This window comes from Littorina saxatilis, linkage group LG16, assembly GCF_037325665.1.
Source record: "Littorina saxatilis isolate snail1 linkage group LG16, US_GU_Lsax_2.0, whole genome shotgun sequence".
Classification (NCBI taxonomy): Eukaryota; Metazoa; Mollusca; class Gastropoda; order Littorinimorpha; family Littorinidae; genus Littorina; species Littorina saxatilis.
Genome location: NC_090260.1, coordinates 18,748,351 through 18,763,820, shown reverse-complemented (window position 1 = coordinate 18,763,820; position 15,470 = coordinate 18,748,351). Strand labels below are relative to the sequence as shown.

Sequence of the window (15,470 nt, the reverse complement as noted above, 5' to 3'; positions counted from 1 at the left end):
ATTTCAACAACCTACAGCCAGGATCCTTTCTGTACCTCTTAGGAGTTTTTGGCTGAAGTGATTTCATAACTGACACTTACGTCCATCTGCAAAAATAATTCAGCATAAAAATTGCCATTGTGCAGAGGAAGCAGGTAAAGTGTTGATTGTTGGGCTGTGTGCAAGTGGAAGGAGCTTGGTATCCCGGGGATATAGCTCAGTTGGTAGCGCGCTGGATTTGTATTCAGTTGGCCGCTGTCAGCGTGAGTTCCATCCCAGGTTCGGCGGAAATTTATTTCAGAGTCAACTTTGTGTGCAGACTCTCTTCGGTGTCCGAACTCCCCCCCGTGTACACTACATTGGGTGTGCACGTTAAAGATCCCACGATTGACAAAAGGGTCTTTCCTGGCAAAATTGCTTTGGCACAGTTAATAATTGTCTACCTATACCCGTGTGACTTGGAATAATAGGCCGTGAAAGGTAAATATGCGCCGAAATGGCTGCAATTACTGGCCGTATAAAATTTCATCTCACACGGCATCACTGCTGAGCGCCTAGAACTGTACCCACGGAATATGCGGGATATAAGACTCATTGATTGATTGATCCCCTGTTAAAAGTACACTCCTTCTCGTGAAAACAGTTCGCCTCGCCGTCTCAGTTCTGGCCGGGCTTTTACATGGGATAAGATCGTCCCTCCGCTTGGTCACATACCAACAATCAACACCTACTTCTTGCCATGGTAAGTTGACATTTTTGGATGAATTAATTTCTTAAAAAGCCACTGGCTGCATTTTCAAAATTAATTCAACAAAAAAAGTCCCTACTGTCCACAGAGAGCACCTAGGTTTTCTTTATTTTTTGGTATGTGACCAATCAAGTGGAGGGATGGTATTTCACTTTGGAAAAGCCTGTCCAGATTTGAGACAGCGAGCTGAACTGCTGTTTTCACAAGAAATTAAGGAGTGTGCCTTGAAAGATTATAAATATCTGTGGTCTTGTGCCCGGTGGTTAAATGGAAAGGATTGTATCTGTAAAGGTTCTTGGTAACACTAATGTTTGCACTTGGGGAGGTCAGAAAACGTATTTCCCAAAAATTACAGTATAGAGGCTACTGTTTGTGTTTTGGGGTGAGGGAGGTTATTCAATGATCACAACGTTCGGCTGTTGTTCGGGCTTCTCTCTCTCTCTCTCTCTCTCTCTCTCTCTCTCTCTCTCTCTCTCTCTCTCTTTTCTTAGCCGAAGGTAGTCATTTGGCAATCAACCTTGACCTTGCTGATTGCTGTGTCATTGCCATAGTTACACAGGAGTGCTGAGAAAGCCAGAGCACAGCATTGTTGCACTCTTTGTTTGTGTTTCCATCACTCATGCATTAATCATGTTTCACGTGATCTTTTTTTCGTCACTCTTATTTCACAGGAAAACATTGTTTGTATTACTCATGATTCACGTTTTTTGTTTTTTTGATCACTCATATTTCACACTTTTTCTTTATCGCTCATGTATCACATAATTATTTTTCTTCACTCACGTTTCAGGCAAATGATTGTGTTCATCGCTCATGTTTCACACTGTCATTTCTCCACCTCTCATTTTCATTCAAATTGTTTTGTTTTGTTTTTATCACTCATTTTTCACGCAAATGTTTTTGTTTTCATGTTTTATTTTCACCACTTATATTTCACACGTTTATTTTGGGTGATTTTGTTTTCATCACTCATGTTTGACATGTGACATTCTTCACTTTATTCCATGGATGGGCTCGCTGCTTTTCCCACACTAACACAGTGACTGTAGCTGGTCACCTTTAGCCTGTACTGCGCGTGGCTTGGCTAACCCCAGTTTGTCTTCCTTGAAATTGTCACAGCTAGATCGATCTATGTTGGGGTAATTTTGAAATGTACCTTCAAGAATTAGACCCTGTTTTTATGTTGAAATGTGTAAGGCAAGGATTTTATTTTGAACTTTGCTTTCGAAGCTTAGATAAGAAAGCTACTTCAAATTTGTAACAGATTTGGGTGTTTTTTTTCTTGTTTTTTTCCTCTTTCTGGATTTTCATATAGAGCTAGAACAAATTACTCGAATCCCAGATGTCAACGTTTACGACAGAATGAAATGCAAAATTATGCTTCCACACATCTGCAACATATATTGCCTGAACTGATTCCATCACAATGTCATCATGCAGTCAATCTCTTTGATCCATGCAATGCGTTAAGTCTTGTAGAACGTCGGAAGTTTTCATTTAGAAAGGGAGTGTGGGAGTGTGTTTTCTGGGTATAAAGCTTGCAGACATGACGAAATGTTCAATGAGCAAGTGATACTTAGCTGAGTGTGTTTTCTATGTTATAAAAGTCTCGGTTATTCAGAAGTGCTCTATTGTGATACTTACAGGAGGGTTGTTCTGGGTTCGGTCTTGCAGACATTGAGACACGTTCACTTAGCAAGTGATACCAATGGGAGTTTGTTTTCAAGATTTCTATCAGCAGAGGCAGAAATCATGGAAGTTCTTGTTGTGTCTTCTTGAAAGACAGAAATGTTCATATAGCAAGAGATTCTTATTGGAGTGTGTTTTCTGGTTCAGATTTACGAACCTTCAGAGAAATTCATTCAGCAAGTGATACTTATTGGAATATGTGTTCTGGTTTTCTGTTGGCACAGGCAGGAAAGATGGAATTCCCCCTGATCCAGTCGCCTGTTTCCATGGCGGCTGTGTTTTAATGGCGAGTGCATGGACCACTGGACCCAAGGGATGCCAGAATCAGAGCATATAATTAGCCATTGCATCCAGCAGGGTTCAAATCATTTGGCCTTGACCCGCAAACAAGAACACTCTGGCGAAAGAGGCGGTGTGCCGAAGATCGTGATTTTTATCGAAAAGTGTGCAAATTTTTCAGTTTTTGTTTTCTTCTTCTCTTGTTGTCTTTGTTTACATGATTCTTGTTATTGTGATATATAAATCGACTAATTATTTGTCCCCTCGGTACGATTATCATATGGTATGTGAGTGTTTAATTACGGTCAGTTTGAACAAAGAAACGTGTGAAATGTGTACGTGATTCTTTGTACTCTACTTGTTGAGGGGAACTGTAATTATTGGGTGTAAATTTGTGTGATCATGGGTTTTGTTGTTTTTCTTTTCGACTATTTATTTCTTTGCTTACAACTGTGTGGCAAGAACAAATCTATCTAGCTACAAAATTGATGACCTAATTTTATAAATATGTGTGTACCTTTTGAGACATACAACGACCCTGGCAGATATTTAGCTAAGAAAGGCTTTCATTGGTTGGGATGAGAATGAACTACTGGGCTTTTTTCCAATGGTAAACTATATTTGTTGTAACTAAATGTATGTTTTTATAAACCACAATCGTTTGTTCATCATGTTTATGATTGAAACCGCATACATATTTGCCTTCTACTTTGTGTGATTGTAATATACTTTCAGTCATGTGTGTGTGTTTTCTTCTTCGATATTTCTAGTCTTACGCTGGGGAATATATTTATATATCTGGATGACCATCTTCTGTATTGTACTGGTTGTCGCGTTCAGTTTGGTTTGTAGTATATAATACAGATGTATGGTTTGCAATTGTTCTCCTTTTGGGAATGATTTCAGTAAGTACAAGATTTGTGCGAAATTTGACAATCGTTATTCTCCTTGTCCTTACAACAGTAAGTAAAGCTATACTAACCTATTATAACTCGCATAAAAAATCCATCAAAACTGCCTCCTCGTAGTGTTTCATACTGTAGTTATTTTGTTATTCTGCCCCAATGAGAAATCCAAACCATCAGCTCAATCAGAGTTTCACCAAACTATTTTGTTTTTATTTTTCCCCATTTTTATAGGTTTGTCTGTTGCAATTCCAGGATGTTTTTGTTTTGTTTTTTTGATTGTTAAAGATGATAGGAATATATATATATACCCACCTATAAAAGTGACCCACCTTGGGCAGGGGGTCAGACTACTTGATACTGTGTGATATTTTTCAGTGTGTTAACCTCTATATCATTATTGGTGTTTTGAAAACTTTTGTCAGAATATGCATGTGCACTTGTTTAGTCTTTACGGAAAAAAATGTCTACCTTAAAGGTGTACAGGGGAGAAGCAGTGTACGATATCAGTTCAAAAATAAGATTTTTAACTTAACATTTTTGCTTGTTTTCATATTTCTTTGATCATAGAAATAATTGAGAGGCGTAAATGTTTTGCAGTGAATTTTTCCAGAAGAGATGTATTCGTGAATGGCTTTTTCGGGGCTTTTTGTGAAGCATTTTCTTACACATTTTCCTCTCTTGGTTTGTTACGCTAAACTGACCTTCAGACCTATGCAAGTATTTGTGAAACCCCACTAACAGAGTCTTGTTCACATTGACACTATAGTTTTGTGCCCTCCGCTGACACGGGGCTGTGTGGCATGGAAGGGTCAACTGCCCTGTACGTGCTGTGTGAGATGTAAAAGCTACAGTCACCTGGCCGAAATGTGAAGTGTTAAAGCTACAGTCACCTGGCCTAAATGTGAAGTGTTAAAGCTACAGTCACCTAAACCAAATGTCAGATGTCAAAGCTACAGTCACTTGGCCTAAATGTGAAGTGTTAAAGCTACAGTCACCTGACCCAAATGTCACATGTTAAAGTTACATTCACCTGGCCTAAATGTGATGTGTTAAAGCTACAGTCACCTAAACCAAATGTCAGATGTCAAAGCTACAGTCACCTGGCCTAAATGTGAAGTGTTAAAGCTACAGTCACCTGACCCAAATGTCACATGTTAAAGTTACAGTCACCTGGCCTGAAATGTGAAGTGTTAAAGCTACAGTCACCTGACCCTAATGTCACATGTTAAAGTTACAGTCACCTAAACCAAATGTCAGATGTTAAAACTACAGTCACCCGACCCAAATGTCACATGTTAAAGCTGCAGTCACCTAATACAGTGGTGACATCTGAAAGTTTCAGTCACCTGATATACATGTTTTTGTTTTGTTCTTCACAACAGGAAATAAGCAGATCATTTTTGACAAAGAAATTTGAAAAGTGACTGTTTGAAAAGTTGCGCATGTTCAAATTAGATCTCTTTTATGATGCTGTTGACTTGTTAAAGTAAAAGCATTTATTTTCTTTTTTACTGGGCGATTTAGTCTTTGTCTGATTCTTGTGTCTGAGAGGGCACAGAATATCAGCTCTCTTTGGTGATACCGTGACAATTGCTCAGAATTAAATGACTGCAGCTTCTAAGTTCCATAGGTACAGGTGACTGTGGTTTTATAACTACTGTACTAGAATTCCTCCTTCAATGAACGATACATTCCATTTCACTGCCCGGGTTTGAGGACTAAGCCTGTGGTGTGTGTTACCAGTGCAGTATATCAGCTGTGAATATTTTTTGTACCCCAACACAAAACTGGCCGAGTAAAACTGAAACCGGTTCCTGGGTTCATGTTTAGACTGATCGGTACGCGGTTCTTTTTAAAAAAAAAATTAAATATTGTACATGTCTTGTGTTGATTGATTATGATGTCACATAATCATAATTTCTGTTTTGTCTTATTGATTGCCCATGATGGATTGTTATTGTACATTCATATGACCGCTTCGATTCAGGCATATCTGGACTTAATATGTGTGTCTTTGTGCCCTTTGTTTTATTACTTGTATTGTCTGTGCAAACTTTTTGAAAAGACTATTATGGCTGGATGGTATTTTGGGGGGTTGGACTTCTGGTGTATATTGTGTCAGTCTGTAGCTATGCTGCTTATGCTGGAAAACACGAACATATCCTTTTCCCACAACTGTTTTTATTTGGGTGAGAAAAACTGAAACAAATGAGGCCTGTTTGAAATAAGAACCTCAACTCAAATGACCTCAAGACGTTTAAACTTTGGCATGCAGTCTGACTTTCTTTATTGTCTTTAACACGGTTTGAACTGAAAGAGAATAAGTGTCTCTTGTTATGTAACTCATGCCTACAAACTCCTTGTGCTTAAGTTATGTCAGTAGTGACAGTCACAAACTTTGCTTTTAGTGGTGGTGGAGATAAAAGGCACAGTCTTTGCCGCTAGGGACACGCGCACGCTTTTCTTTCGGTCCTATTCCAGATAAGCCAGGGTCAAAGACAATCTGGTTTTGGGGGAAAATGATCTTAAAGGTGGTTGTAGTTTGAGTACCGTACCTCTGGTTGCTAATCAAAATGATGTCAGCTTGGCTTCCTGCATGAGTGACATACAAGTTTGAGTGCTGTCTTGACCCTACCCTCTACCCTCCTACTCCCCCCCCCCCTCCTCCCATCCCCGCACCCCACCCCCTCACCCCACCACTATTCTGGGGGTTGTAAGGTTGTTCATCATTGATGTCTCACTGACTTTTGCAAATAAGCATGGGTTGGTTGTTTGCCTCTTTGTCTTTATTGTTCCGTCTTTTTTACTTTAAATCAATCGTTTTCTTCTTCAAACAGGCCGTTGAAAATTGTGAATGACGTGGTTTATATGCAAAACTATGCCCAAGGGACACACACACACAACACTATCAGACTTGTATAAGTGTGTGTTTGTTTGAGATAAGGCTTCAAAGGTGAACAGGCGTTTTGATATTTCAATGTGATAACCACTATTTTTAAACGAATCCCCCTCACCCTCTCCCCCTCCCTCCCTCCCTCCCTCCCTCCCTCCCTCCCTCCCTCCTTCCAGTTATGGTGTGAAGCGAGTGTACAGCCTCCATTCATTGTGTGTAGTTTTTGCTGTACAGAGTTCAACTCTTTTCTATGCTTTTTTGTTGTGGGACAAAAACTTACAGGAAGAATGTGATGTATGGTTGGTGTTAACGTGATCTGTAATATTTGTACAGCATATGTAGCGCTATATATAGGTGTCCTGTTTTTCTCTCTGTCTTTTCTCTCGGACTCAGTAACGTTTATTGCAATAATGAACTTTTTTTCTTTTTGGATAGTCTAGAAGTGTTTTAAAAATGTACAGGTTGGAGTAAATGAAATTTGGGGAGGCAGAAATTTAAGGTTTTCAGGTGTCCTCATGGGAGTCGTGTGTAACAAGAATTCAGTCAAGGAACCACATTGTACAAAGGGTTTTTATTGGCACCCTTTGTGCTATTTCTCAAACACATTTTGTTGAACTCGTTCATGTCTATATAGTTGTTAGATTTGCTTCACGTGTACCATTTGAAAAAGGTTGTATTGGCTAAACAGTGAAACAAAGCAAAACATCCGAGTTCATTCTTTAATGCAATTTAACTGTACAGCATTTGGCTTATGTTAGCATAAGACGGTCACTGCAACACTTTTATAGGTAAAAGCCCACTAGCGCAACACAAAGGAATGCACGTGGGACATGAATACACAAGGCAAAGCCGGAGACTTTTTCTCAGTTAAAGTGGGGTGTGTGGTGTGCCAAGGTCGTTTTACAAGTCATCATATAAAGTGGTTCCCCTTGCTGTATTCTTGTTACAGGTCACTGCCATGGTTATCCCCCCCCCCCCCCTGTGCTAGTGTCCTCCATTCTTACATTCTCCTGTGGTGTCTTTGCAAGTCTCTTGCTGGGATTATCTTTCCTTTGTCTAGCAGTCTTTGGACCTCGTAGCTGTGTGTGTGTTGTAGCCCAACTAACGATGCCTTCTGTTGTTTCGGGACGATACCGTTTTGCAAACACTCCACGGTTGTGATTTCAACGAACAAATTTTTACTCCTATTCATCCTGACGTCATTGTTCTTGACGTCACTCATGCAGCGACAGAAAACTGTGTATCCTTACATGTTGTGCGTTGGTAGAGGAACAGAGATAGACCTTGTTATTTTATTCGCTTTGCTGACCTATTGTTACTGTAGTGGAATAAACATGTTTTTTAGTTTGTTTGGCCAGAATGTAACTAAGCTTTGTAAATTTGCAGCCATCTTGGCTTAAAAAGTAGATCAGAACTAGCTTTGTTTCAAGACGGGAGAAAGGGTTAAGGATTTTCTTCCTCGTGTCTTTCCTTCTTTGCCTGTGTTGATAGCGCTAAAAATAACAGAATTGTCATATCTCTGCATCTTGTTCTGACTATGATAGATTTAGAAATAACAGAATTTCATTTCTCTTCATCCTGTTCTTGCTACTGACAATTTGTGATAAATTGGTAGAAGAAATGAATACAGATGTAATGATTTAAATCAGGAAGATGAGACTCAGGGTAATACATAATAAGCCACCATGTTTCCTCAGCCTTGCGTTGTGCTACACTGTGCACCTGCATGATTTGCTTTGTGCTAATGCCAGGTGCCGCACCTGCTGTTGTCTCTTTTAACAGGGTAATGTTGCCTAGTCACGCACTCTTACTGTTTTTGAAAAGATTGTATGCGCAGTGTCCACGTCAAATATTCCCAAAACAAACTAAAAAAACGAAAGTGTTAAAAAGAACATGTCCTACAAACCTCCTTGTAGTTAAACTTCCATGTGTTTCAAACTATACCCACCCATTCTGACCCGATATGGAATTTCTCCGAGTAATCAGAAAAAAAAGTGTTAACAAATATGAATACCTCTTTTATTTGTCCGTAGTAAACATGTATAATTAACTGTCCCCCCCCCCCTCTTACCCCACTCTGTCCTTTTGTTAATCTTTGTTTATTTGTGTGTTTGTTTGTTGTTATTGGTAGTTTCCCCCCAATGATTGTACAGCGCTTTGAGCAGGGTTTAAACTCTTGATACATGCGCCGTTTATATATTATGCATTATTATTATTATTATTATTTTTTTGTTTTTTTGTTTTGTTTTTTAGATGCAGCATATTTGTGGCTGTATTTGTGACTCTCCACCACGGAATGAGTCGCATGTCACCTTTGCATAATTTTCATATTTTTACATTTTCCTAAAGAATTTCGGATGCTCTATCCAGTGGTGAAAACCGTTTTAGAAAAGAGCGAAAACTGTTTGAGTTATAAGCCTGTGACTAAGGTGACCCTCACATTGTTACCAGACACTCCCCAGACTTATATTAAGCCTAGCGCAAAACCGCGCGAGGTGACATGCGACTCATTTCGTGGTGGAGGGTCACATTTCTTCCTGCGTGTGTTGAGGGTTTTGTGCTTTTGATGTGTGCAATCTACTTGTCTTGCTCAATTGGAGGGGCATGTATAACTATCTTGCAGCCTTCCTTGTTTTCCAGTGGTTGCTCTATTTATTTTAACACTAACTCACTACACTTGTTATTATCATTACTATTGCCTGTATCCTTTCTGATGATATTGTTACAGTTCTATCTTGTTATTACATTCATATCTGTGTTTAGTTTGCGCTTAGTATTTGTTTATTCTCTGTAATCTTTAAATCATTCTTTTGATTTTTCCTCACATTTTCATGAGCATAATAATTGTGTTACCCTTCTTCCATTCAGGATTTTTCTTTTTTCTCTCTCTGTATTTATGAAAATAAAATGGTGAAACAGAACACTGATCAAGTTATAAAAAATTATTAAAAAATTCAAATTATAGATTTGTCTGATTTTTCTCATTGTTTTTGTATTTTTGAAAACAAAAATGATTACACAGAACATTTATCACGTGATACAAAAATTCTCTTCAAATTATAAAAACACCCGCTGTTTTGTCTCATGGTGCTTATTATAATGTTAAAGTTTTGAAGTTACGGCTTCATACTCTTTCTAACATTGTCAGAGTCTTTTTAAATACTGTTTAAAAACATCGATTGTATGTTGCATTTAAACCTGATTTTGTTTTATTATTTAGCAATAATAAAAAACAAATCTTTATGGGTTGGATTTATTTTGGTAAGGCACAGTCACATGGATGTTGTGCACACGTTACAATCTTCATGAATTCTGTTCTCTGAATGGCTGATTTTGTGTGGTTGAACAGTGTCGTTTTAGAGTATTTGTACAGAGGACCGGTTCCTGTGTCAATGATATTTCTAAGATCAAGGGTCATGTGAAACAGGAAGTGTACGACTTTGTATATTTAAGACTCAGCTGTTATTTAGCAAATAAATGAAAGCAAAACATTTGATACTTTTCGGTGAGGTTATTTAGTCCTTGGTATGGGGGCTGCTTTTGTGTAGCCAGGCTAGGATAACTGCCCGAGTGAGTCGAAACTAAGCAGCTTGGTTGAAATCAAGATTAGTTGAGATAGTTACCATGCAAACATCTTCACTTGCGCACCATACCTGATGACGTTACAGCAAAGGACTACTTTGGCGAAGTAGTATGCAGGACTTTTTTTCTGTCATTAATAAATGATCATTGGTTTTTGTTTTTTTAAACTTGTTTGACACCGACGTGATGGGATGCCAGCAGAGATATGTCAAATGAAGAACACTTTCATACGGTGTTTCGCAATATATACCTCTATACTAGCGAATTTTCCTGAAAGTGAGTAGGGTGATTCTAATTAGCAATGCATACCTACTGTGACTGTGTGTCATGTATTTAGGGAGTACCACATCTTCTGTAAAGGACGGGACGTTTTTGTCATTTTTGCTGTTGTTGATGTTTTTTTTCTGTATGACATATACTCGCTTTGTGTAAACAATCATTTGAAAAGAAGAGCGGGCGACAGTATGCAACGAAAGTCTCTCTCTCTCTAAGTCTCTCTCCCCACACCTATAGCCACCCAAATATACATTTATTAATTTTTGGCGCCCTCTTGCAGTACGTGAAGGTGTTTGTGATGTTTTGCTGCAGCGCTTATTCAAATTTTTATCAGTGAAAAAAATGCGTGTCAGTGACACTTCTTAATTAGTCATCGAACATTCCCACAATGATATTCTTCTTGTAGAGTGACAAATACTTGTACTGTACCATGTGTGTTTATTATGTGAAGACCATTGTAGTGAATGAGGAACGGAGAGTTTATTTGGAAGAGTTGATGTCTTGCTAAACTAAACAGAAAAAAATGAGAGAAGTGCGAGGCATTGTACCACCAAAAACAAGACATTACAACGTTTAAGAATGTAGATGGTGATTTTGGATCATGAATAACATATCCGATAGACGAATCGTATTTCCAGGGGAGAGTTTTGGAGAAATATACCAACTTGGTTTTGTTTGTTTAAACTATTGTGTATGAATTTTCTTTGCCTTCAATATGCATTTGTGTTGAAACTAGGTACGTGTGATTGGACAATGGAAGAGCCTTGAATTGTGACGTCATTTGCCACGTTGTTTGTTACGTCATGTTTCAGTAGACAGTAGGTCGCGGAGCTATTTTTATCTCAATGTTATGGTTCTTTACATGAAATAAAATAATGATTAAAAAATAGGATGTTTGTTTTCATTCATTTTATTTTCACTTTTGTCTGTATATGTTGCTGTTGCTGTGTGTGTGTGTGTGTGTGTGTGTGTGTGTGTGTGTGTCTGTATGTTTCGGAATGTGTTTTAATATGTGCACATTTCCTATATTTCCATTATTTTTTAAATACCCGATTTCAAAACTTAAGATGGTGCATCATTAAGTATACGATGTTTCCTATTGTCCTAGCTGAAGACTTTTCTGAGGAGTACACACATACACACCATATAAAATGTAATGAAGATGGGTCCAATAGTTTTTTGGAAATTGCTCTACACACACATACACGCATGCACGAACGCACGCACGCACACACACACGCACGTACGCACACACACACGTGCACACACATATATATAGATACAGGCATACACACACACACACCCACACACGTACACACACACACCAACCACCAACCTCGTCTCGATTCTCAGGCTATGTTCAAAGATTTAGTCAATACTTGACTAAATGTAAAAACATTTCTAAGTGCTGAGAGAAGGACAAATAATCTGACAGACAGACAAATAATCTGACAGACAGACAAATAATCTGACAGACAGACAAATAAAGAAGCGAACAAAAAACCCAACAACAAGCAAACAGCTAGAGTGAAACATGCACACGCCCATTAAAGGGGGGTGTAATACAGGTAAAAGCGTGTCCTGCCCCTAAATGACCTTTTCGGATTCTAATCGCAAACACACACAAACAAACAAGCAAGCAAACAAACAAGCAAACAACTAAAAACAACAACTTTAGAATGGACCGCTCACCTTACGGCTGTCCGTGGCTTTAACCCACCATGGGCTGAGAGCCGTCCACCACTTGAGTCTTGGATCCTCCGCCCTGACCCCCACCGCTACCGTCGAACCCCACTGATCCTCCGAACCCCATTGATCCTCCGAACCCCATTGATCCGCCGAATCCCCCGCTAGAACCCCCAAATCCCATGGGACCCGATGACCCTCCTGGCGAACCTCCCGAGCTGGGCCCTGAGCCTCCACTAGATCCTCCGAATCCCATAGGACCCGAAGATCCCCTGGAAGAACCGCCTGAACTGGGTCTAGCACCGCCGTTAGAACCCCCAAAGCCCATGGGACCTGATGATCCTCCAGAAGAACCAACCGAGCTAGGCCCCGAACCGCCTGAACTGGGTCCAGCAACCCCCTTAGAACCCCCAAAACCCATAGGTCCCGATGATCCCCCAGAAGAACCGCCAGAACTGGGTCCAGATCTTCCTGAACTGGGCAAAGACTGCGTCTTATCTCCACTACCACCAAAGCCCATAGGACCTGATGATCCTCCGGAAGAACCCCCTGAACTAAGTCCCGAACCCCCTGAGCTGGGTCCAGCACCCCCCCCCCCCCCTTAGATTCCCTCAAAGCCCATGGGACCTGATGATCCTTCGGAAAAAAACCTGAACTAGGTCCCGAACCCCCTGAGCTGGGTCCAGCACCCCCCTTAGATCCCCCAAAGCCCATGGGACCTGATGATCCTCCGGAAGAACCCCCTGAACTAGGTCCCGAACCCCCTGAGCTGGGTCCTGCACCGCCCTTAGATCCCCCAAAGCCCATAGGACCTGATGACCCACTAGAACCTCCGGAACCACCGGAGCCTCCTTTCCCGCCAAAAGCGTTCATGAAGCTTCCCCCTCCCATGGGATTTGCCCCTTTCCCTCCACTGGAACCGCCCGAGCTAGGCACTGCTGTGCAGAGCTCACTCTTTAGCTGGGCTGGCCTGGCAGCGTGAGATTGCCTGGCAGTAGGCCCGCTATAAATAAAACACTTGCTCCACTGCTGTCTGCTAGTGCTGGCTGCTACAGCCAGAAAGTAGGGTAGTGTGTATTTTGACTAAGCACACACAACTGACACGATCAAATAGACTCGGGCAACCCATGGCATAATAGGGAATACATTCAGCTTTAAAATGATACCAAGCATGAAAAGGTCGAGAGTAGATGCAAAGAGTGTGTGGTGTATCAAAGAGACAGAATACAAACAGAGCATTCCTGTCCGAGCACAATCTCTTCCAATCTCCACTACATTCACACCCCAATTACTCAAGCTGTCCACTTCCCACAAGCAATGTTAGTAATGCAGTGTGAAGTACAGCATGCCAGCATGCAGAATCACTCACCACCAGTCTTGTTACCAGGTCCTATTCGCCCACAGGAAGGGGTTAATTACTCCACTGTGGGGGGGCCGCGCGCCAGGCAAGATAGCAGCTAACGGTACTCCTGTTGCTTGTGTAAACACTTAGAGAGAGAGGGTTCTCACATTCACTGTTTGTGTCTATAAAACTCTGGTTATTCTATTAGTCAGTCACTGAGCCAGTTGCTGACAGTGAATTCTTTAAAACTGTATCACAGAAGCAGGCTGAGATCTTTTTCAGTACATAGTATTCAGACTTGTTTCACAAAAAAGACACTTCTCAAAGAAGGAAATAAAACACCTTTCTGTTGTCTCTGAAGGAACATACACACTTCTACAAAATCACAACCATGAAGAGACACCGTAATTTAGGCCAGTTTATACAGGTTAATTTGCATTACTTTGGACTTGACACTGCTGTTCTAAGAAGGGGAGAGACAATGGTTAGCTGTTCCTTCATGAGCACTCTGATCTTGTCTTCATCATTGTTTATTCCCAGAACTCGGCCCTTGAGAGTGTGCTTCTTTTGTATGAAGTTTCCATCACGAAGTGTGCTGAACTTAAACAACTAAAAGATCCACACCCATCTTTCAAGTCCCTTTGCCAGTCAGAAAATGAACACACACATGCACAAATCACAGTTTGTCCTTATAGAAACTATTTTTTTTCCAAAGTTAAGTCCTACACATCATTGCTCATGACAGTTCAAAATACAGACCTACAATCAGGTACCACAAAACACAGTAGGAATAGTATGTTAAAACCCATGTAACAGCATCAAAACTGTCAACAACACATCTACCACTGTGAATAAAACTCAGAACCCTGCTCTCTTTCAACAATAAAAACTCCATTTAGAATACTGGTAACTAAAACCATTTTTGCTCTGGTGCATACTCTAAAGTTTCAATTCACTAACACAGTTAATCCTGGGAAACCAAAAAGGTCCAAGCACTTGCAATAGATCACTGAAAATTGTAAACATCCAGGGTTTTTAATAGGGGCCAAAGAAGGGCCAGCCTGCTGGTGCCAACAGCTGCCACTGACTGACCCTTCCCTGTGGGAGTGGAATGTCTGGCAGCAGGGGGTATCTGGTAGCAGCTGGCCAGCAGCTAAAGGGGAGGATTTTGCCTGTGCTGCACAGCAGTGTAGGCCCCGAACCACCTGATGATCTTCCGGAAGGTTCACCTGAACTCGGTCCAGCACCGCCCTTAGAACCCCCAAAGCCCATGGGTCCTGCTGATCCTCCTGAAGAACCCCCTGAACTGGGTCCAGATCCTCCAGAGCTAGGCCCGGAACCGCCTGAACGGGGTGCAGCACAACCCTTAGAACCCCCAAAGTCCATAGGTCCTGATGACCCGCTAGAACCTCCGGAACCACCGGAACCACCGGAGCCTCCCTTCCCGCCGAACGCGTCCATAAAGCTTCCCCCTCCCTTGGGATTTGCCCCTTTCCCTCCACTCGAACCGCCCGAGCTAGGCCACGAACCACCCGAACTCGGCCCAGCACCGCCCTTAGAACCTCCGAAGCCCAAGGGACCTGACGATCCTCCGGAAGAACCACCTGAGCTAGGTCCAGATCCTCCTGAGCTAGGTCCCGAACCACCAGAACTAGGTCCAGCTCAGCCTTTAGATCCTCCAAAACCCATGGGACATGATGATCCTCCGGAAGAACCACCTGAGCTAGGTCCCGAACCGCCTGAAGATCCACCTGAGCTTGGACCGGAGCCCACACTGGATCTTCAAAGCCCATGGGTCCGGATGACCCTCCAGAAGAGGACCCTCCAGATGATCCACTAGAGGAGTCTCCTGACTGGGCAGCTTGCTGCTGCTTGAAGAAGTCCATGAAGCCGCTACGGGCCTGGCGTTGTACGCTCACCTCATCGCCCGGCAAGTGCCGGCCCTGGGCTGCAAAGAGGGCATGCAGTCAGTACAGTGGAGGACTAGCATTAACATCACTCTCGTCTTCCACCTCATAACAATGGTTACATGCATACAGGGACACAGAGGGTATGCAGTCAGTACAGTGGAGGACTATCATCACTCTC

General features: G+C 41.5%; 3 protein-coding genes across 3 annotated transcripts in view; all 3 read left to right on the top strand.

Moving 5' to 3' along the window:
* LOC138951517 (uncharacterized) overlaps positions 1-6,276 on the top strand; it is a 32,551-nt gene extending 26,275 nt beyond the window's left edge. Inside the window, exon 10 of the mRNA XM_070323125.1 lies at positions 2,641-6,276. Coding sequence (XP_070179226.1) covers positions 2,641-2,700 — 60 coding nt within the window. The 3' untranslated portion in view covers positions 2,701-6,276. The remainder of the gene's footprint in view (positions 1-2,640) is intronic.
* Positions 6,277-12,222: 5,946 nt separating this feature from the next.
* Positions 12,223-12,645, top strand: LOC138949905 (proline-rich proteoglycan 2-like). The gene has a single exon (XM_070321689.1). The coding sequence runs from the start codon at positions 12,223-12,225 to the stop codon at positions 12,643-12,645; it is 423 nt and encodes a 140-aa protein (XP_070177790.1).
* A 1,848-nt stretch (positions 12,646-14,493) lies between these two features.
* LOC138949904 (uncharacterized) lies at positions 14,494-15,222 on the top strand. The gene has a single exon (XM_070321688.1). It carries the CDS (start codon positions 14,494-14,496, stop codon positions 15,220-15,222), a length of 729 nt encoding a protein of 242 aa, XP_070177789.1.
* The last annotated feature ends 248 nt before the right edge of the window (positions 15,223-15,470 follow it).

Bases quoted from the DNA above. Each gene is read 5' to 3' on its own strand.
- LOC138949905 (XM_070321689.1), top strand. From the start codon at position 12,223: ATGGGACCCGATGACCCTCCTGGCGAACCTCCCGAGCTGGGCCCTGAG.
- LOC138949904 (XM_070321688.1), top strand. From the start codon at position 14,494: ATGTCTGGCAGCAGGGGGTATCTGGTAGCAGCTGGCCAGCAGCTAAAG.